Below are 21,245 nucleotides of genomic sequence, written 5' to 3'. Positions count from 1 at the left end.
AAGACGTGGCCTGGCCGGCTCCCTGCCTTGAGGATCTTGGGAGAAGCCCTGGGCCCTTGCAAGCCCCAAGCTCACGGGAAGTCGGGCCCTGCTCCCCCTGGTCACACATGAGGCCGCAAGAGAAAGGCACCCGGGTGGCCACGCAGGTTCCTCAGGCTTGTCACCGTGCACAAGCACAAACAGTCAGAATGGGCACCGCTCCCTCTCTTCCCCTCGGCAGCCGAAGCACACGCTGCCCCTGAATCACGCCCAGCAGTGGGCCCGCGTCAGCCACTGACACCATCTTGCTCACACTTCCCGACACGCCCACTCAGCCCCCCACAACCGCAGAGCCTCTTGGGGCCAGTTGTCCCCTCCCTTCCGTCCTGGGGCACAAGCCTGGAGATGGTGTGTGGGACTCTCTCCTCACCCCAGGGACCAGCTTTTCCCAGACTTCCTCTGGGTGTGTTTTGTCTCTCTTGGTAAAGGTGACCCATACCTAAAGTAAGCAGTTCTGGTGAGAAGGGACCCCCCCCCCCCACGACCACTCTCCCCGCTGGGGTGGCTCAGATTCAGCAGCCCCTGGGAGGGCATTCGGGAGAGAGTGCTGCACGCGCCTCGCCCTCCTCTTCCCTCGTTCGTGCAACAAATGTTAGGGAGCACCCGCTGTGTGCCAATCCCCGTGCTCCCGGCACCACCGCGGTGAGCAAAACAGGCCCCAGGACTCATGGAGCTTCCGTTCCAGTGGGCAGAGATAGGAAATAAAATGTAAACAAAACAATAGGAACATAGCTGTGATTAGAAGATGCGGGCTACGAGCTGGGGTGGGTGTGAGGCAGGTCGTGACGTGCCAGTGGCTCAGGGCAGGCTTAACAGCGAGAGCAGTGGAGGGAAGGGCTGGCCTGCGCGCATACACATTCCTTTTTTTTTTTTTTTTTAAGAGTTTTTCTATTTTTCAGTAATATCTGGCCCCAACATGGGGCTCGAACTCACAACCCCGAGACTGAGAATCACGCACTCTGCGGACGGAGCCAGCCGGGCACCCTGAGCCCGGAGGAATTCTCGGAGTTGCTAACATGGTCTCCACACGGCGCTGCCCCCTGGTTTTTCCCCTCCGACGAGGCAGGGACTCCGCAGGGGCACACACGGAGCCTGCTCCCTCTTTCCTGTGGCAGCGTGGTTCTCCATAGTACTCCCACTCAAGGTAGTCTTTATCCGGGTAGCTTGGCGACCTTCGGGCCTGCACTAAATGCAGGTAGGTCAGCCTTCTCACCGGGTCCCTTCAGAGCCCACCTCACCCCAGGACACAGCAGTGGGAAGAGGTAAGAGCTTGAATCCAACCAGAGAGAGGTTAGCGGTGGAGGACACAGAATTCACCTTTCCACACAAGTGTGGGGCTCCTGCCTCCCCTCACAGCCTGCACCCCTGCTTGGTCGGCCCATCCCTGACTCGAGCTCTGGCCTTCTGCCTCTCTTTCTTTCTTTCTTTCTTTCTTTCTTTCTTTCTTTCTTTCTTTCTTTCTTTTTCTAATTTTTTTGTTTGTTTGTTTACTTATTTTTGAGAGAGAGAGAGAGCATGAGCAGGGGAGGGGCAAAGAGGGAGAAGGAGATACAGAATCCAAAGCAGGCTCCAGGCTCCGAGCTGTCAGCACAGAGCCCCAGGCGGATATCGAACTCGTGATTCGTGAGATCAGGACCTGAACCGAAGTCGGACGCTTAATCCACTGAGCCATGCTGGCGTCCCCAGCATGTTTGACTTTTATATTTAGGAGGGGAAAAAACTGTTTTTCATGTTTATTTACTTTTAGAGAGATAGAGTGTGAGCAGGGGAGGGGCAGACAGAGAGGGAGACAAAGAATCAGAAGCAGAATCCAGACTCTGAGCTGTCAGCCCAGAGCCCCCCCCCTCCCTCCACGGGGTCCAACTCACGAACCCTGAGGTCATGACCTGAGCCGAACTGGGACATTTAACTGATTGAGCCTCCCAGGCGCCCCTCTCCCTTTCCTTTCTCAGACCCCACTCCCACTGAGCCACTGAGCAGGGACAGGGCCTCGGGCTGGATCCTAGAGTCAGAGTTCTGAGCACAAGCGCCCTCGACAGCGGAGGGGATGTCTGGCGAAGGCCACCAGGGAAGCGGTAGGTGTCGGAAGGCAGGGCCCAGGAAGTTGACGGAGGGAGAAGAGGAGAGACTGCGGGTGGCCCAAGAGGAGTGGCAGCCCTCAAGGGAGCCCTGAGAGTGGAACGCATGGGGGGAGGAGCGGGGAGGATAAGAAAAACCGTGTATGTCGTTCTGAGAGCCCTTGCCACACTACAGTGTTGGACACTTACACAAGCCCGCTTGAAAAGTAGGCTGGACAAGGACAACTAGCCCAGGTTAGCTTGAAAGAAACAGGCCAAGAGAGGTGACGTGACCCACTGAAGGCCAAACCCACAGTACACTGCAGTGCGGTAGTCAGCTGGCGAACCCCGATTTTCTCGTCTCATATTCGGGGCTCCTCTGGGCCAGCCAGACTTCCTCTTCTGATATTGCACTTCAGGTGGTGGCCGGGGGCCTGGGGGCGGGGCCAAGCGTGCAAAGGTGTGGGGAAGACTCCCGCTCCCATTCTGCACCCGCTCCACCTCCCCCCCCACACCTCCACTCTCAGCCGGCCTTCCTCTTGCTCCGCCTGCTCCTTTGGGGGTCCCAGATACGTCTTTTTCACCTAGACCACACAGGCCAGGACCCGGTTCCGGCCTACACCTCCCCAGTGCTCTCCAAGGGAAAAAGATGCGGCCGCTTCCCTGCAACGTCCTCTTCCCAGCTGGGATAAGCTCACGTTTGGAGGGTCCAGACTCCGCTCGGGGCTCATTGGAGGGCGGAAGATGGCGGAAGAGGGGAGCTGAGTGCCAAGGATACGAGGGCTGGGGAAGAGCTAGCTCATTTGCCCCTGGGCGCCCAGGGGCCCTCTAGTGGCCACAAGGGGAAGGGGAAGGGGCGGGGTAAAACCGGGAAGAAGCCTCGGCAAAGCTGGAAGCGACCCCCAGATGCTGCAGCACTGGAAGGATTCTACCCAGGATTCCTAGCCGATCACGTCGATAGAAGACCCTCCATGGTGTGCGAGAGGCAGGTGGAGGAGAGGGGTCCTGGCGAAGTGGTCGGAGGAGCCGCCCGCACTCATCTGGCTATTTTAGTAAAGATCTTGGTGGGGTCCTGAGTTCCCGCAGCAACGCTCAGAAGCGCGCGGGAAGAGGGGTGTGGCAGTCGCTGCCCCCACGCCGGGGCGTGGACCCCCAAGGCCACCACGATCTTCCCGATCCCCGGCGTCCCTACTTGCATCTCGTTTGCACAGGAGTTATTCCCCCTTCGAAAGGCAGAAGTCCCCAACCCCTTTCTCAGTTACTGCCAGCCGAGACTTTTTACTCCGGCCTTTGGCCGTTCTTCCGGCCGTCCTCCCGCCCCTCTGGCCGCCGCCCCCAGGACCTTCCGTCCTTCACCCGTGCCAGCTTCTCGGCCGCCACCCACCACCCGATCCCAGCTGGGTACGAGCAGCCGAGACACCTGCGCCGCCTGCCGGTTGGCCGGAGGGAGGCTGAGGGCAAGGGGTTCTGTTTCGCCTTCTCCGGGACGTGGAGTTTTGGAAAATGTTCCCCGAGCTTCCTGAGGCTAAATTTATCCCCCCCCGGCCCTGGGGGGCGCAGAGATCCCGGAGACGATTAGCGCTGAGGCGCAGCGGGCTCCCGCCCAGAGGCCCGGAATAGGCGCCGAGTTATAAATAGTGCGCCCGCAGGTGTGGGGGGAGTCGGCGGGAGGGGGCAACCCTGGCAGCCACGGCCCCTTCAGGTGGGTTGGGCGGTCGCGGTGGGGGCGCCGGGGGGCGGCGGGCGGGGGGGGGCTGCGGTCTGTGCGCCCCCAGTGGTTTCCTGGGCGGCGGGTTTTTCGAGGGAAGCGGGGGCAGCCCGGGGAAGGGGGGGAGGTGGGGGAAGAGGTGGGCGCCCAGCGCAGGCTGTCGCTCCGCTTCCAGCTCAGCCCCCCACCCCTTCCAAAACAGGCCCCCAGACCCACTCATTCAGGACCCCGCCCACACAGAGCCGTGCCTTTCTTCCCCCAGAAGCCCTCTCCCTCCACGCGCGGCAAGCATCTAACTCTCCCGCAGCTGCCCCTGAGCGCACGTGGCCCAGCCAGTCCGGGCACCTGGCTGTCACTCAGAATCGCTGTCCCCAGCCCCAGGTACACAGTCCTCCTGAGGAGGGATTAACTCCTGCCACTTTCTCCTCTAAACTAAGGTCTAGCTGGTCGCCTGAGATTTAAGTCTGTACGTGCGGGATCTGGGATGCCCCCGCCCCGGCCCCCGTCTCTCCAGGAGGTCCCCTGCAGGCCGCACACCTGCCCTCGGGTTCCCGGTGCCACTCCGGCGCTGGCGGCGGGGCGGGGGTGGCAGCGGGGCCCTGGGGCCCAGCCGGGAGTTTCGTGGGAGGGGGGCAGCCCCCAGTCAGCAGTCAGCGTTTCTCGGCTGCCGCAACTCAGTGGTTTGGCGCGGTCAGGGCCAGGAGTTAGAGGGGAGGCGGGAATTTCAAGTCGGGGTTCCCCCCCTCCGACTTCTGAGCCAGGAAGGAAGCTGTATGGACCAGAAGAGAAACGTGGTGGTGGTTGGGGGGTGGGGAGGGTCACTGAGGAACAAACAGGAGGTTCCGGGGCTGTCGAGACTGGAGAATGGCATTCCGGGTGCCCACAGATTCAGGCTGCGTCCAGCAAGGCTCCGGAGGCGACCCCCAGAGTTGGGGGACGGGGCGGGCCCGAGGCACTGGGCGCCTTTCGTCTCTTTGTACCTAAGGGCTGGTGCCAGGGCGCCCGCCCTCCTACTGTCTCTGGAGGCCCAGGCTCTGCCCTCCCAGAACCGCTTTCCTGCCCTTCTTCCCCGGGAACACGCAGCCCCCTTCCGTTTCACGTGTCCTCCTGGCCCTGCCGTCCTGCCCCCAGCCCCAGGCGCGGCTCTTCCCCAGTAGGGTGCGACCCGGACGGCTGGAGAAGGGAGGGAAAAACCCTGCCTGGACCCCACCGACTCCGGGGCACTCACCGACTAGAATCTGTCCGGCGGGGCCGAGAAGAAAACCCGGAGCAGTGACCCGCCTCGGGGCCCAAGGGGGACGGGGCGGATAGGAAAACCCGGAGCGGATCGAGCGAGCGGGAGCGCCCCAAGCCTGCTGCCACCCCCTCCTTCCTATAGCCCCCCTAATTCTCCAGTGAGATAATGTCTGAGGTGGGGGGCTGTTTGGTTTGGCCTGGGCCCTCAGGGGCGCCTCACACTTTCCGCCCCTGGCTGGGGCGCAGGGCAGCGGCCCCGAGGCTGAGTCACGGCCGGAGAGGAGGGAGGGCGGGACCCGGACTCCGCCCCTCCCCCTGCGCGGGGATCCCGGGTCAGCCCGGGTGAGGGCCAGGGCCCCCCTGGCGCCGCCCATTGTGGTCCAACAGGTTGAGCTGGTGCCCCGCGGAGCCACCTGCTGGAAAGGGAGGGAGGCCCCCTGCGTGGGGGTTGGGGCGGAGGCGGCGAGTCCGACCCGGTTCGGCCCGGCCGGCCGCGGGAAGCGGAACCCGGCTCCCGTGGCCGGACTGGGTTCCGTTTTACACTAGTGGGAGGGGCTCTCTGGGGGACGCAGCGCTGCAGGCCCAGCTGGAAGCGTCCCCACCGGCCACCTTCCTCAGTTGTGGGGGCGCTGAAGTACGCATTCTGCCCCCCCCCCCCCCCGAACCCACATACACATCCTGAAACACCCAGGCTCCCCTCGCCACCTGGGTCTCCGAGCGAGTCCCTGTCGAGAGGGTCCCTCCTTCGCAGAGACTCAGTTTCTCCACTTAGGGAGCAGGCGGGATGGAGGCGGGGTGCAGGAGCGAGAGCGCGCCGCCCCCCCCCTCCCCCGCCGCGGCCCCGGCCCCTCCCCTCTGACAATGCCAAGGCCGCAGCGGGCACCGGCTGGAGCGCAGAGGCCGCTTGCCCAGGGCGCCGCTCCCTCCCCGCGGGGCGCCGTCACGCGTGGGGAGGGAGGCAGGGTGCCCGCAGCCTCCACTCCCCCGCTCCCTCGGAGGCGGGGTGGGGCGTAGGAGCTGAAGCTGGTGGCCTGGTGGCTCCCCTCCCCCTACCTCCCGGGGCACTGACCTGATTATAGCCCCTCTCGGGACCCCCTCCTTCGGTCCTGGAAGTCCCCGCCTCACCCCCACCTAGCCTGTCTCTAACCTCTCCTACCCTTCCCTCCCGAGGAGGTGACCGCACAAGAGCCCCTCACGGACTGTGAGAGCCCTCGATGGGGGCGCTCGGTTCCCGGGCCACTGCGGACACTGCCCCCTCCCCCTTTCCCTCCTCCAGGTTTCAGGCCGGCCCCCTCGACTCCGCCCCCTCCCTGGCGGAACGCAAGGCGGGACCCACTTGAGATGGGCGGGAGCCCAGGCCAATGGGCGGACTGGGCGGTGGAGTGCAGGGGGTGGGGCGGAGCAGCGGCGGAGGGCTGGATGGGGGTCGGGGGCGGAGCTCGAGTTAAGGTGGACTGGGAGAGATAGGGGCTAGAGGAGAAAGCGGGAGAGGGAGGGGGAGAGGGATCGCGGCAGGTGGAGGGACCCATCTGCGCCCTGCGGGGACTGGCTGGACCGAGGGGTTGAAGTTTATATCCTTATTGGGCGGAGGGAGGGGGCCCGGGGGGGGGGCGGGTGAAAAACCAGGAAGTGACAGAGGGTGTTGCTAAGGGTTGGGGGGGGGAGTTTGGGGGGTGGCAGGGGGCGGGGGGAGGGAGGGGAGGGATGGGGGGAAAGCCAGCGGGAGGACAGGTGAGACAGCAGGACAGGTGAGGCGGGCCCAGAGGGGGGGGCGGGTGGGAGCCAGGTGAATGTACGGTTCTCGGCGGCCGAGGGGGGGGCGGGCGGCAGGAGGAGGCCGAGGACTGCGGAGGAGGAGCCCCCCAGCAGAGAGCGGCGAGCGACTGACCGCGGCCTTCTGACCAGGACCGGCGCAGGGCCCCAAGCCCCCGGGCCCGGCGGGGGACGCGCTTCTCTCCACACCCGGTGCTTCAGCAGTTCCGGCCCGCGGACCCGAAGGCGGAGAGGTGAGTGTACCCCATTTTTGTCGCCGGCTCGGGGTCCCCCAGACGCGAGACTACTGCAGTGTCCTTCGTCTGTCCTGGAAGTGGGACCCCCCCACGCACACGCATGCAGACCAGACTCCCACCACTCCCCTTCCCTGCGCCTTCCCGGCACCCCGACGCTTTGGAACTGATTTTAACTGAGAGAAAAGGTGGGCGGAGGGTCCCCAGAAACTTTCTCCGCACTTCTGGGATCAGGCAGACTGGCGGCTCCGGGATGGAGAGAGGGTGAGGCGGCGCCGAGCGCTCCCCCAGTGTCCCCGGTGACTCGAGGGGAGACCCCCGAGCCGCGCGGGCTGAGGGAATGGAAAGGCTGACGGACTCTAACTAGGACACGGCGCCCCCCCCCCCCCCCGCGCCCCCTGGCGCGGTGGGCTGGACCCGGGCCAGTTGCACGGGGGGCGGGGGTAGCGCAGGAGGAGCCGCGGCTGGGGGGAAAGTTACCGGCTGGACTATTCGGTTTCCTGCGCCTCCGGAGCCGCGCTCCCTCTCCCGTGGCGGGGCTCGGCCGCAACGTCCCGGCGACACCGACTGGGCCCCCGTCCCTTCCTCCAGGCGCCGCTCCCGCCGCCACCCTTCCCAAGCCGGCCCAGGCCCCTAGAACCCGACAGCGAGGGTGGGTGACCGGGAGGCGCCCGCGCACCTGCCCCTCCACCGGGTGGGGGTCGCTACTGTGTAGTCGTGGAAGCTACTGGCAGCGCCGCTGACAGAGGGCTGCCATTCAAAGGGGTGGGGGGCGCCGCTTTCCATTCCCAGCTCTGGCTCTCTCCTCCCACCCCACCCCAAGTAAGAGAGCGACGTGTCCCGGCCAGAGCGGGGGGGGGGGGGGGGAGGGGGGGGGCGGCGTGGGCAGCGGGTTGTGCCCGGACACGTGCCTGCCCAGGCGCCCCGGCCCTGCTGGTGTTTGGAGAGAGGGCGGGTCCCCTGCCCCCCGCCCCGCACAACCCCCACGTATCAAAGGGCGGCTGAGACGTGGTGAGACCTCGGGGCGCCCTGGGGGGGGGGGCAGGGAGCCCGGGTCCGGAGCAGGGGAGGGGCAGAGGCGCGGGTGCTAGCTGACCCACAGGAAACGAGCGCCGCTGACCTAGTTTGGGACACCGGAAGTGGGTGCTGAGGAGAGGGGGAGACCAGCAGGCTGTCCTGGCTTCCGGGCCAGGTGGAGGGCGTTCTTGAATTGACCCCCGCCCGCCCGCCTCGCAGACCCCTAGCTGCGGCCGGGAATGGGAGTGAGTCAGCGCAGAGAGTCCCCCTTCCCCCAACTTATTCCTGGCGGAGGAGGCAGTTGGTCAGGGCCAGGGGGAGCCCGACTGAGCTGTGAGGGGTTAAACCAGGATGGGAACTCTCTGCTCCCTGAGGGTGCAGTGTGTAGGGGGGTGAGGCCTGGAGGATCACGGGGTTGCCTCCTGCTCCCCGGCACACACCGACTGGTTTGGTCACCCCTGTACCTGCCTGGCAGACCCGGCATGGAGTGGGCACCAGGCTGGGAGGGGAGAGCCGGTGCGAGGAGTGTGGTGCAGGGCTGGACAGGGACGTGGCTGTGACTGAGTTTGGGTGGCAGGGAGTGCTCCCTGTCACTGGTGGCTGGGGAGGAGAGCAGGGGGCTCCCCCTGGAGCAGCTGATGAAACCAGAAGAAATCTCCGCCGGTGCCTCCTGTCCCCGGCCCCCGGGACCCCAGCTCCCCCAGCGCGCCTCTGTTACACGGTTGCCGCAGGCATGGTGCAGCCCGCCGGCACCCCCAGACGCTGTCCCCTCCCTGGAGTCCCACACCCGCCCCCCAGCCTTCACACAGGGGTCAGAAGGCGGTCACTGCCACCCGAAGGGGGCTCTGGGGAAGGAGGAGAGCAGTGCCCACCAGGTTCAGGTGTCAGGGAGCGAGGCCTGCTCTGATGGGGCACTCTCATCAGTACGAAGCTCTGGCTACTGTGGACCCCAGTGTCTGGGAGACAGGTGTTGACCTCTTCCTCCTTCCCCGTGGTGCCCCCTGGCACCCAGGGCCCCCAGCTCCTCCTTGGCCTAGTGCCCGCCCCGGGAGGGCGCGGCGGGCAGCGGGGGCTGGGCTAACAATGCACCATCAGGCCCTTTGTGTGCCTGCACTTGGCACCCTGGGGAAGGGTGGGGGAGGGGGCCCAGCGGGCATGGGGGGGGTGGAGCGCCTCTGGGGTGGGGACGGTGAAGGCTGGGGGAGAGAAGCAGAGAATGAAAGCAGGTGGGGAGGAAAGGGAAGTAGGTCAGATAGGGTGCTGGCCCCCCATTCCAAGCCAAGACGGAGCAGACCAGCCCCTGATCTTATGGCCGCCCAGATGGCACCATGCTGCCTGAGGCGCAGCCTAGGACTGGCCATTTGGGGTCAGAAGTCACTGCCCGGGGGACTGCCCGGATGGAGGAAGCCTGGCCTGGTACTGCCCCCTTCTTGGTGGCTGAGAGACCCACTGCTGGTCAAGGCCAAGGCCCTAAGACCGGGTAGTAAATGGGCTCCAGGCAGGGCACTGCCCTCTGACGGAGCCTCTGGACCTGCTTCGGGGCTTCCTGCCTCCGGCCTGCTTGGTTCCTTGACCTTCTGAAAGTTAAGGCTCTCTGGCCACCAGGCCTTGGGGCCTATGCCTACTGCCTAGGGCTGAAGAGAAGAGTGGAGGGGGGGAGGAAGGTGGGGAGAGGAGATGGCTAGGACCCTGGCATGGGGTGTGTCGCTCTAGCCTCTTCCCCCTCCTTCTGCTGAGTAAACTCGTGAGTAAACTTGACGTTTTGCCCGGACAGTTTGAAGTTGCCTCGCTGCCCCCCCCCCCCCCCCGCCCCTAGTCCTGCCAACACCCAGGCGGCCAAGCGCCAAGGCGGGCCTGGGGGACTGGGGGGAAGGGGTTAGAGCGACTGTCGTCCACTATCAAGGGCTTTGGAGGGGCAAGGAAGACCTCCCCCCCACCCCCGCCCCAGCCCCACTCAGGTCTTGGCAAGAGTCTTAGCTGGGGCCTGTAAGCATCTATCTGAGAGCCTTGGGGAGCCCAGAGAAAGTGGCCTCAAAACAGAGCCTCTGCCCACTTCTGACCTCCACCCCCTACTAAGGAAAGACACCCAGCTGACATCTGACCCCTGAGTTGCCACCTTTAACGTTCAAGGCTGCCTGGCCCAGAGGGAAAGCTACCTTTAGCAAATTCCACAGGGAAAGCGAAGAGGGCTGCCCTCTCCACTGCATCCCTTGGTTGGGGTGGGCGGAGGCTGGTAGCCTTGGCGACCCAGCCCTCTCTTCGCCCAGGCCTCCCAGCTGCCATGGCCTTGGTCCTGGAAGGTAGCGTCCTCATTTGCCAGCGTGATTCCTTGACCTCACACCTGGACCTAACCCCACATGGACCTCCCCCCGGCACACTCCCCATCAGGCCTGGCCCTGACCTCCCCCATCCTCTTCCTCCGCCTCCTATCATCCCAGAACCAAGTCAGCCTTCAGATTTCTCCAGCCAGCAAATACCTGCGCCAGACCCAGAGGCTGAAAAGCGCCCCAGGCAAAAGAGGGCTTGTGGCAGGCGAATGGAGCCAGTGACCCCAACAAGCACACCAGCCAGCTATCAGTTGACATCACTAGTTCCTCTTAGAGCCCCCAGGCCACCAGAATGGCAGGAGAAATGCTTTCCCAGTCCCTGCCAGGCTTCGCAGTCAGGCTCCACCAGGCCTTTGCTTTCGACCTCATGTCTCTGGCTTCAGTTTCCTTCCTGTTTCCACCCCCCCCCCCCCAACTCCTCCCCACCCATATGCCCCTTTCAACAGACATCCTCTCCTCCTTCCTTCCTCCTTTCCTCCCCTTCGCCTGGGAGAAGGGGTCCTCTCGCCCCACCGTGGACCTCCTAGCCTTTTACTCTTCCAAACACAGTCCCCTTAGAGACTTCTGACCAAGTCCTCTGCTCTGCCCTCCTGTCCCCATCAGCAAGGCTCTGGGGAAGAGCACGCAGGACTTCTCTTGGGAACTACAACTCCCAAGGTACATGCAGAGCGATTGTGGTGCATACTGGGAGATGTAGTCCTCTTTGCTCTCACTTTGGTTAAGTCTGGAAACGTTGCAAGATGAGAGTAAAAGCCAGGACAGGCATGAATTGGAAGGTGGGTACCCTCTGCATCTCCCACCCCGCCCCGTTCTCACCGTCCTGTGCCCACATGACACCGCGTACCCATGATTAACATCCCTCTCCTCTGCTGGGACAGGCTACCGTTCTTACCATAGGGCCCCACCCAAGAGGTGCCCCCACCCTGCCCTGCTGCCCCTGGCAGGGGTAAAATGGAGGGGCCCCTTCCCTGCCCCCTGCCCTCTAGGCTGGTTCCCCGCCTTTATGGGGATCAAAGGGCAGAGAGCAGCCCCACCCCACTCTCTTGCAGGCTGCGGGCACCAAGGCTCTCAGGAATTGTGGGGACTTTGGTGCCCAAGCAAATGTCCAAGCAGAGGGAATGCTGGGAGGCTGGCACCCACTTTGGGGAATGGAGCTTTCAATGAGCGTTCACTAGGCTGTCCAGAGTCTCCTGGGCTCTCGTGTAGGCCCTGACTTGTGCACTGCCTCTTGAGGAGATGGCTCGAAAACAGGGTCTTGGGCCTTATCTGTAGCACCTAGGGGCCCGGACCCGCCTGACTGGCACCAAGGCACGGGGGTGACCCTCCCCCACCCCAGGCCCACAGTTGGCACGGGGCACCGGGAGCAGGGGGGTAGGAGGGAGAGGAGGGCAGGACTGCCAGCATCCTGGTGGGTAGGTGCCAGCCGGGCCGGGAGCCGGTGAGGGGCAGCAGGCCAGCGGCACTGAGCCAGCAGCTGTTGGGGGGAAAGGGGAGGGGTGTTTTAGGGGGCATTTCTGTGGTCCTCCCCGCCCCGGGAGGGCCTGGATCGCCTCGCATCTAGGGAACATTAGGGGACCCCTTGTTCCAGGAATAAGAGACCCTAGGAGTCGGAGGGGAACTTTGTGGCCCACCCATCTCTGGGCTCACAGCCCTCCTGAGTTGCCCCTCAGGCCCAGGCGGGTCCCACCCAACCGGCCAGGGTGGCAGCTTGCGCAAGGGGTGGGGCTAGGCGCTTCCCAGCAGATGCCCCCTCCTGGCTCCTTCCTCTTTCGGTGCCCTCAGCTCCCCCCAACTGTCCGCCCCCTCAGGCCAGCCCCGTCCCCCTGGTCCCCCTGGCCATTGGGGGCTGGCATGAGTGCTGCCCCCTGGCCTGGTTGGCAGGGGCTGGCGCCCGGGCAAGGAGCTGTGGTATGTGAGTGGGTTTGGGGTGAGGCGCAGGGAGGGCGGGGTGCCGCCTTGCCCAGCCCCTGAGGGCCCCGGCCCATGCAGGCGGAGGGGTGGGGTGGGGGGGGGGGGAGAATTCGGCCAGCTCCCAGGGGTCCGAGGGGACCACTGGAGTCCGGAGGGCCTCCCCGTGGTCCCCTCTGGGACCGCGTGCCCTGAGGGGCTGGGACCTGGGCACCTGTCAGCCCTGGCACTGACTGTCCAGGGTTCCCCTCCTCCCTCTCCCGGCCACTGCCGCCTCCTGTCCCCTCCCCTCCCTTCTTCCTTCTCCTGGTCCCACCTCCAGCAGCCTCTCCCGTGGCTCCTCCTCACCTCTGTCCTCCTGGACTGTCCCGGCTCCTACCTTGCCTACGCTCACCTTTTTCCCCTTTCTGGACTGAGCGAGGACGAGCGGGGGTGGGTACAGCTGGGGCTTCGGGCACCACAGGCAGAGACTTTAGGCCCTCTCCCACGCTGCCAGCCCTCCGGTAACCCCTCCCTCCAAGCTGGGGGGGAGGGGGGGCAGCACCCAGAGGGTTAAGGCTGTAGGGGGGAGGGGCTGGGCCAGGTCGTGGGCGGCCCCTTTGAAGGAGGGAGCTGGAGCGGGGAACAGCCACCCCACCTCCCCCCCCCCCCCAGCCCGGCCCTCCCCCACCCCTCCCAACCTGCTCCCCCCAGGGGCCAAGAGGAGTTGCCGGAGAGGCCCCTCAGCGTTCAGGTGAGTAGGCCCTTCTCTGGCTTGGGAGATCAGGCCCCAGGGGAGGCTTGGAGGCCTAGAATTGGCCAAGGGTCAGAGAGGGACTGAAAAACAGGCTAGGAAGAGGGTGTCCAAACTTCCCTGGGAAGGTGTGGGGAGCTGAGGGTCTGAAGAGCTGGTGTGGGGGAAAGCTTCAGCGTTTAGGGGACCCAGGAGGACAGGGGAGCAGAAGGGGCCTACGGGAGCCGAGGGACCGCTGGGCCAGGACAGGAGGTTGGACAGGCTGGCAGAGAGCCGGGCTCCGGGGATCGGGCTGGGGTGTCCTCTGGGGCTGGGGGGCTCAGGTTTCTGCCCGCGGCTTGGCGGGTGTGGGGTTACCAGCCGGCTCGGTTACCCAGCCTGAGACGCTAGGCTGGGGGGAGGGGGTGGGCACAGGGCAGACCCTGGCACCTTGTGCCGTCTCCTCGGGCCCTAAGGGGAGCCGGTGCTGCCCGGGCAGCTCCTGCTGGGAACCCTGATGGCCAGGGTCTGTCCAGGTACGAGGTTGCCTGGCCCAGGGTGGGCACTCCGGGGAAAGCCCAGCAGCTCCAGGGCTGGAAACTCTGACGGGCAGAGAGGCCTGGGTTGTCCCCCCCTCCACCCCACCCCACATCCGCTCTCTCCGCACCCCCCACCCCACCACCCATCCTCTCCAGCTGGCCCCCAAATTTCGATCCTGTGCTTCTTCCAGAAGCGGGGCCTGGGTGCCCTGGATGTGGCCATCCCATGGCAAGACCAGGCCTTGGAAGGCAGGCCTGGCTGCTTGATGGAATGCTGCCGCCCCTCTCTGCCCACCAGCCTGGGGAGAGGGGAAGGGGTGCTGCCCGGAGCAGAGGGGAATGGAGGCAGCGGGACAGGCTGGGCCCACACCTGAGGGACAAAGCAGCAGAGACAGGAGAGGCTGGGGTGGCTCCTGGGGCCTGAGGGACACGGATGCCTAGAGTGGAGGCAGGGGGCCGGCAAGGATGCGTGTCGTCTTGGTCAGGGGACAGGCAGGCCAGTGAGCAAGGGGACAGGAAGAAGAGGCCAAGGAGAGGGGGTCCAGGAGCGCGGGGTGGCTGATGAGCCGGGGTCCCCAGAGGTAAAGGAGAAAGGCCACATCTCTGCCATCTTGCGCCCCTCACACCCCCCAGGTTGGTCTGTGCCCTGCGGGGCAGGCGAGGGCTGTGTCCTGATGTCAGGGAAGGGAAGGTGGAGGGGAGCACGGAGGCTTCCTTCCTTCCAGGAGTCACAGCACCGGGAATTGGGCATTTTGAGGGAGGAGAGGCTTAACCCCCACAGCACCGGGAAGCAGCCAGCTCCCCTGGCCTCCTTCCCCCTTCGTGGCTTGCGGTCTCCCTTCCCCGCCTGGCCCCCAGGAAGTGTGAGTGCTGGGGGTGGTGAGGTTAGGAGGGGGGAAGCGGCGTGTGGGGGATGGGCAGGGCACGCACTCGCTTGGAGGGGCTGGGGTGGGACTCCGTACACGCCCAGGGCACCCCCGGGGCAGGGGGCCTTGCCTTCCGAGCCCTTACCGGCCCCTCAGGGGACTCCCCGGCCCCTTACCCTGCCTTCCCAGCTGGGCAGTCCAGATGGCCACAGCCCCTGGGTTCCAGCAGCCCCAGGAAGTATAGGAGAGGCTGGGGAGCCGGGACTCCTGGGTCCCTGAGGACTTTGGCCCCGTTGTCCTACTTCCCCACCCCCCTGGTCCAGCCACAGGCCAAAGCCCTGTCTGCGTGCAAAACTTAGCTCCAAAAAAACAGGAAGAGAACCTGAGGCTGGAGTTGGGGTGGGGGCGGGGGGGGGCGCAGAAAAGAGAGAGAAGTAAGAGGGAGGGGCGGCCAGCCAAGACAGGAGGGGGGGCACTGAGAAGCGCCTCAGGCCTCCATCACTCCGGCCGGAGGATGTCCCGGCCAGGTCTCAGCCTCCCTCACCCCAAGCTGCTGCACCTGGAGAAGCCTTTGGTGGTGGTGGGGGGGGGGGCGGGGGGGGTTCTGTGCGCCCGCGTCTCGGCCCCATATCTATTTTCTCTGCCGCTAATCCCGGTTCCGCCTGCTGCCCCCCACACTAAGCCTCACTCCCCTAATCCGCAGGCTGTGGGGAAGGGGGGCCAGCTTTACTCATCGGCCGGCCGATGGGGCCGTATCCCCTCTCCTCGCCTGGCCCCAGCCGGCAGGGGTGGCCCTGGCGCCCCCAGCACCGCACTGGACGCCGTCTGAGGTCAGCACCCGGAAGGAGTTACAGCCTCCTCCCTTCCAAGCAGGGCCACTGCTCTCTATCTTTTGACTCTTGCTGGCGGACACACGCTGGCGGGTGCCCCTGGGTGCGGAGAGGTACCTGATGGGGCTCCTACCTTTGCCCCCTTCTACCTTTCTCACCCCAAAGTCTTCCCCCCCACCAAAGATGGGGCAGGCTTGACTCAGGGCCCAGTTTCAAGAGAGCTGCCCACCTGCTTGGCCGGTCTAGCAGGCCTGACAGTGAGGGGAGCCTGGGGGGGTGGCGGGAAAGGGGGAGTGATGGGGCGGGGCCCCCCCCGTTCTTCCCCCTACCAGGCAAACAGACCAAACAGACCTCGCCTGGTTCCCTGGCACAGCCGCCCCCCCCAACCTCCACACACACCCATGCCCACAAGGCCTCAGCAAGAGGGGGCATGCCGGGCTGGGTGGGGATGGGCCGCCCTCACGGGGCGTCAGGGGGCCGGGCCCTTTGGGATGCAGATGTGGGAAGGGTGCCCGAGGTGGGGTGGGCATCCTGGCACCGGTGCCCCACCCCCGCCCCCCGATGACGGGGCTAGGAGTGCCCCCGTGGCCTGGTTGGCACCAGGGTAGCTCCAGGCGACACCTAAGTTGGCATTGGTGCCAGAGCCCTGGGTGAGGGCCGGGGGAGTCTCCCAGAGCTGGAGAACCTTACCGACACCTCCCCTTCCCACGTGTGTCCTCTGCCTCTCCCCTCCCGCGTTGCCACCGCGTGGCCAAGGGCATTGGAGTTGGGCCTAAGGGGTTAAACACCCACCCTTGCCCAAGTCCTGTGTGAGTTGCGTGGTGAACCAGCCTGAGCCTGTGACCTGACAGCAGGGTCGGCCAATCAGTGCCCTGCCACACCAGGTTGCCTCGGAGACCGGCCCTGGGGTGGGAGAAAGGAGGCGGGCTTAGCAAGCGGCAGGAATGGGTGGGGTGGGGAGGGAAGGAGGGAGAGGGATGGGGTGAGCCACGTGCCTGCGGGTGCCCAGCTCCAGGCCAATGGACAGCGAGGATAGCCCCACCCGTCCCCCTCAGGAGGGACAGGATCCGCTTGGGCTCAGGAGGGCGCCCACCCGGTTTTTGTCTGTTCCTAAGTTCTGGGGCTGTTTGCCCCTCGTTCAGTTTGTAAAGTGCAGACAGGAGAACCAAAGGGGCCTGGGGCTGCCCCCAGGGAGAGAAGGGATGTGGGGACCCAGGGTGGGAGCAAGGGCCTCGCTGAGGGCATCTGGGCACAACTTGCAACTTACGAGAGAGAGACACATGGGTGAGGCTCACTTAAGGCTTCTATGCAGGTGACCGGCCCGGAGGCGGGCAGAGACAATGCGGGTCTTGTGCTCTAAAGAGGAAATCTGTGGCCCCTGACTCCCCCAACTCCCTGAAAAAAACTTTTCGCCCCAGTGGCCAGGGCTGAGCGGCCGTTGGCAGTGGCGAAGACGACACTGACCAGTGTCGGTGGGACCCACCCTGGGGACTTTAATATTATGGACGAGGAAACGGGCCTCCTGGGGTGGGGGAAGGAAGTGACTTACCCAAGGTCATGTAGCTAGTAGTAACCTGACTCCTTGGGGTGACTTGAGGGAGAGAGACCCAGCTGTCCCCAAGCTGTTTCCCAGCAGAGGCCATCTGTAGAGTGGAATCTGCCCCTGGGTGAGGCCTTGCTTCTCCCTCCCAAGGCCAGAATGTGTGTGTCAGCCCCTAGGCCAGCACACGGTCTCACTCAGCCGCCACCACAGCCCTAGGAATCCGGAGGAATTATCCTGTATTGTCGACCAGGAAGGAGGCCCAGAGACTATAGATGTTGTGTTGAAAGCCACCGAGCTAGTCAGCCACAGAGTCAAGCCTGGCTGCGTCCGGAGCACAGCTCTTTCCAGGCCCGGACTCTGTCTCCAGTGGCTCCAGACCCACCAAAGGTCAGGGCTAAAGGGCTGAGTCCTTGGGCCTTCTACCCACTCCTTGTACAGCTGAGGAAACTGACGCACAGAGAGAAGGGACTTGTCCAAAGTCACTGAGCAAGATGGCAGCAGACACCCCACTTCCAGGCCAGACCCACTCTACCACCCCCCTGCCCTCCACCCCCTTGGGGGGGCCGCCGTGTCTCTGTGCCTCAGAGAGGGCAGCGTGGGGGCAGGGGGGGGCGGTGGGGACGGCCTTCTGGAGAGGGGGGCTCTCCTGACCGGCCAGCGGGGGCACCACCACCCGGTAGGGAGGGAGAGGTGGTGGCCTGGCGGGAGCGAGGTGGGGAGGGGTGGGACTGGAACCTGGCCTATTGGCAGTGGGGGAGGGGGCGGGGACGATGCTTATCTGTGCGGGGCAGGAAGCACCCGAGCCAGCCAGCGACACCCCAGCACAGGGTGGCTGCTCCCTGGCCCCCTGGGGGAGGGGAGGATGTGGGGGGGGGGTGCTGGGAGCTGTATTTCCCTTTTGGCCTGGGGTGGGGGGTGGAATCTAAAAGGGGAGATGAACTTTTAGTGGGTGGGGGAGGGGAGGAGGAAGGTGAAGGTGCAGGAGGCCTCCTGGTGAGCGCGCCAGGCCCTTCGTGGGGGCGACTTGATTTAACGTCATGGCCGGGCGGGAGCGCGCCTGGGTCCAGCGTGAGTCTCGGCTCCGTCCTTGGCCTCTCTGGCTGTGGGGAGGCTCCGTCACAGACTGTCACCCCACTCCCCAGATGATTGAGCCCCGAATCCTTTGGCCACTTTATGGAGCCTCCCCACGTGTCCTGTCCCCCAGCCCAGTGCTTCCTCCAAAGGCATGGGGAGGGGGGGCGGGTGAAGCGGACGGGCCTCTAGAGAAGGTTCCGTGGGCAAGTCCGGGCTCCTGCGCACCCAGAGGCAGGCAGGACTGTGCACAGCAGTTGGGAACAGGACTTGGGCCCACGGCCTGGCTTTGAACGCCGTTCGGCACGTACCTTGGAAAGTCGCTTCACCTGCCTGCGCGTCGGGTTCCCTGTCTGAGGAGACAAGGTGCTAGTCGGGACTCGGGGCTCGCGCAAGACCGAATGGGTAGGAACACTTAGAGTATCCGGCGCCGAGCGTCGGCCGACCCCGCGGCTCCCTCCGCGGCTCCCTCCTCGGACCCCCTCGCAGGGCGGAGTGCTCTCACCCTCTCCCTCTCCTCAACCCTACAGAAAAAGATGGGGAGCCCCGAGGACGACCTCATCGGGATCCCATTCCCAGACCACAGCAGCGAGCTCCTGAGCTGCCTCAACGAACAGCGCCAGCTGGGCCACCTCTGCGACCTCACCATCCGGACGCAGGGCCTCGAATACCGCACCCACCGGGCCGTGCTGGCCGCCTGCAGCCACTATTTCAAGAAGCTGTTCACCGAGGGCGGTGGCGGCGCCGTCTCGGGGGCCGGGGGCGGCGGGCCGGCCGCCGGGGGGGCGGGCGCCGGCGTGTGCGAGCTGGACTTCGTGGGGCCGGAGGCCCTGGGCGCCCTGCTCGAGTTCGCCTACACGGCCACGCTGACGACCAGCAGCGCCAACATGCCCGCCGTGCTCCAGGCCGCCCGGCTGCTGGAGATCCCGTGTGTCATCGCTGCCTGCATGGAGATTCTGCAGGGCAGCGGCCTGGAAGCCCCCAGCCCCGACGAGGACGACTGTGAGCGGGCCCGCCAGTACCTGGAGGCCTTCGCCACGGCCACGGCCACGGCCACGGCCGCGGGAGTTCCCGAGGGCGAAGACAGCCCCCCGCAGGCGCCCCGCCCGCCCCCGCCCCCGCCACCCCCTCGGCCCGTGGCCCGCCGCAGCCGCAAGCCCCGGAAAGCGTTCCTGCAGACCAAGGGGGCCCGGGCGAACCACTTAGTGCCCGAGGTGCCCGCGGTGCCCAGCCAACCCGTGACCTACGAGGAGGAGGAGGGGGCCAGGGTGGGGGGCAGTGCGGGCAGCGGGCCGGGGGACAGCTACAGCCCTCCAGCCGGGACTGCTTCACCCCCCGAGGGGCCCCTGACCTACGAGGCCTATGAGGGTGAGGAAGAAGAGGAGGAGCCCGTGTACTCCACCGCCTACGGGCTGGCGCAGGGGGGTGGGCCCCCGCTGTCCCCAGAGGAGCTGGGCTCAGACGAGGACGCCATCGATCCTGACCTGATGGCCTACCTGAGTTCGCTGCACCAGGACGCCCTCGCGCCGGGCCTGGACGGCCAGGACAAGCTGGTGCGCAAACGCCGCTCCCAGATGCCCCAGGAGTGCCCCGTCTGCCACAAGATCATCCACGGGGCGGGCAAGCTGCCCCGCCACATGAGGACCCACACGGGCGAGAAGCCCTTCGCCTGCGAGGTCTGCGGCGTCCGCTTCACCCGGTGAGCACCCGTGGGGAGGGGTGCGGAGAGGGGAGTTAGGAGACCCCGGGTGGGGAGCAGGTGGTCCTGGAAAGGGCTGGAGGTGTGGCTGGGACCGGAGCGACCCGCACAAAACTGGGAGGCCGGGAGAAGGAAGGTCAAGGCACGTGGGTCTGGGGCAGGAGAGGCTCGGTGTCGGAGGCAGGGAGGCCGCGCCGGCCTAAGCTGGGAGCAGTCAGCAAGGGCGTCCCGGGCGGTAGGAGGCAGCCCGCGGCAGAGGGACCGGGGGGCCGGGACCCCAGCAGCCAGGGTCCCGTCCTGAACCCGCTCCCTTGCGCCCCGCCCGGCCAGGAACGACAAGCTGAAGATTCACATGCGGAAGCACACCGGAGAGCGGCCTTACTCGTGCCCGCACTGCCCAGCCCGCTTCCTGCACAGCTACGACCTCAAGAACCACATGCACCTGCACACGGGGGACCGGCCCTACGAGTGCCACCTGTGCCACAAGGCCTTCGCCAAGGAGGACCACCTGCAGCGCCACCTCAAGGGCCAGAACTGCCTGGAGGTGCGCACCCGGCGGCGCCGCAAGGACGACGCGCCACCCCACTACCCACCGCCCTCCGCCGCCGCCCCGTCTCCCGCGGGCCTCGACCTCTCCAACGGCCACTTGGACACCTTCCGCCTCTCTCTGGCCCGATTCTGGGAGCAGTCAGCCCCTACCGGCCCTCCGGTCGCCGCCCTGGGGCCCCCTGATGACGAGGAGGAGGAGGGGGCACCCAGTACGCCGCAGGCCGAAGGTGCCATGGAGTCCTCTTAGAGAGGGCCGAGCGGCCGGGCTGGCGCAGCGCGAGGCCGGCCGCCGCTGCCAAGCAGTGGGAGTGGGCGGGACGGACAGAGCCGGGGTCAGGGCTCTGGGCCTCCCCGGCTTCAGAGATCTGCCCCTTCCCCCGCGCCCCCCAGAACCCTCATTCCAGTTCCAAGCTGAGAAGGTTTTGGGGTAGAGGCTCCCCAGACTGGGGTGATCTCCCAAGGAGTGACGCAGGATAGTATGTCTATATTTACAGCTCTATTGTAAAGGTGGGGTCCCTGTCCCCAGCTGCTCCTGGGGAGTAGAAGCAATAATGTATTTCTGATTTGTGGGGTCCCTCTTCGGCTATGCGGGTTTCCAGGGGGTGGGGGGCTTGGGACCAAAGTCTTGCCCCGCCCCCATGCCCCTAGGGGTTTTGGCTGCGTCAGGGGGTGAAGGACCGCCCCTCCCTTCCCTTCCGAGACCCCTCCTTCCTGGTTTCTGTTCCCTTTTCCTGGCAGTGAATTATGCAAAGGGGGGCGGCGAAGGAAGGGTAGGTGGGGGAAAGCGAGGTAGAAGCTGGAAAGCCTGGGGGACTGGGCCCCGCAGGAAGGAGCCATCCTCGCGCCCCCCCCCCCCCTCGCCCCCCGCCAGGCTCCGAGCGCTGAGTCACGGGGTCCTGGAGGAGAAGGGGGCGGGGTGGCCTGAGTGGCTCGCCCGCCCCTGGGGGCAGCGGGAGGGGCCCGCTCCGCTCGGCTCTCCGCCCCGGCCCTGCCCTCCCCTCCCGCGTCCCCGGGCAGGGAATGTCTTGTTCCCGCCGCTCCCTCCCCGGGGCCAGAGGGCAGGGCGGGCCGGGTGGCTCCTGCCCTCCTCTCCTCCTCCCGCCCAGGTGCGAGCCGGAGCCGCCGCCGGGCCGCCCCT

General features: G+C 65.9%; 1 protein-coding gene and 1 long non-coding RNA gene across 5 annotated transcripts; one reads left to right on the top strand and one right to left on the bottom strand.

Annotated features, from left to right (window-relative positions):
* Positions 1–900: 900 nt before the first annotated feature.
* On the bottom strand, positions 901–5,737 carry LOC121015653 (uncharacterized). The gene is made up of 2 exons (XR_005783916.1): positions 5,033–5,737; positions 901–1,219 (listed from the first exon to the last, which is right to left on the bottom strand). It is a non-coding gene; the product is annotated as an uncharacterized LOC121015653 (long non-coding RNA).
* Positions 5,738–6,835: 1,098 nt separating this feature from the next.
* ZBTB7B (zinc finger and BTB domain containing 7B) lies at positions 6,836–20,670 on the top strand. Of its 4 annotated transcripts, none has more exons than XM_040452751.1 (3): positions 6,836–7,046; positions 18,390–19,558; positions 19,889–20,670. In XM_040452751.1, exons 2-3 carry the CDS (start codon positions 18,396–18,398, stop codon positions 20,352–20,354), a joined length of 1,629 nt encoding a protein of 542 aa, XP_040308685.1. In that variant the 5' UTR covers positions 6,836–7,046; positions 18,390–18,395; the 3' UTR covers positions 20,355–20,670. The 4 variants fall into 4 exon arrangements, with proteins under 4 accessions (XP_040308685.1, XP_040308689.1, XP_040308688.1 ...); XM_040452755.1 differs by lacking the exon at positions 6,836–7,046 and adding an exon at positions 12,930–13,031; XM_040452754.1 differs by lacking the exon at positions 6,836–7,046 and adding an exon at positions 14,914–15,245.
* Positions 20,671–21,245: the final 575 nt, after the last annotated feature.

This window comes from Herpailurus yagouaroundi, unplaced genomic scaffold, assembly GCF_014898765.1.
Source record: "Herpailurus yagouaroundi ecotype Mexico unplaced genomic scaffold, PumYag 207, whole genome shotgun sequence".
Classification (NCBI taxonomy): Eukaryota; Metazoa; Chordata; class Mammalia; order Carnivora; family Felidae; genus Herpailurus; species Herpailurus yagouaroundi.
The sequence above is the reverse complement of the archived record's forward strand: the minus strand, read 5'-3'. Positions and strand labels throughout refer to the sequence as shown.

What these genes read in the sequence shown, in the direction of transcription:
- ZBTB7B (XM_040452751.1), top strand. Translation starts at nt 18,396, where the DNA reads ATGGGGAGCCCCGAGGACGACCTCATCGGGATCCCATTCCCAGACCAC. An exon ending in TGCGGCGTCCGCTTCACCCG is followed by an intron (nt 19,559 to 19,888) that starts GTGAGCACCCGT and finishes CCGCCCGGCCAG; the next exon opens with GAACGACAAGCTGAAGATTC.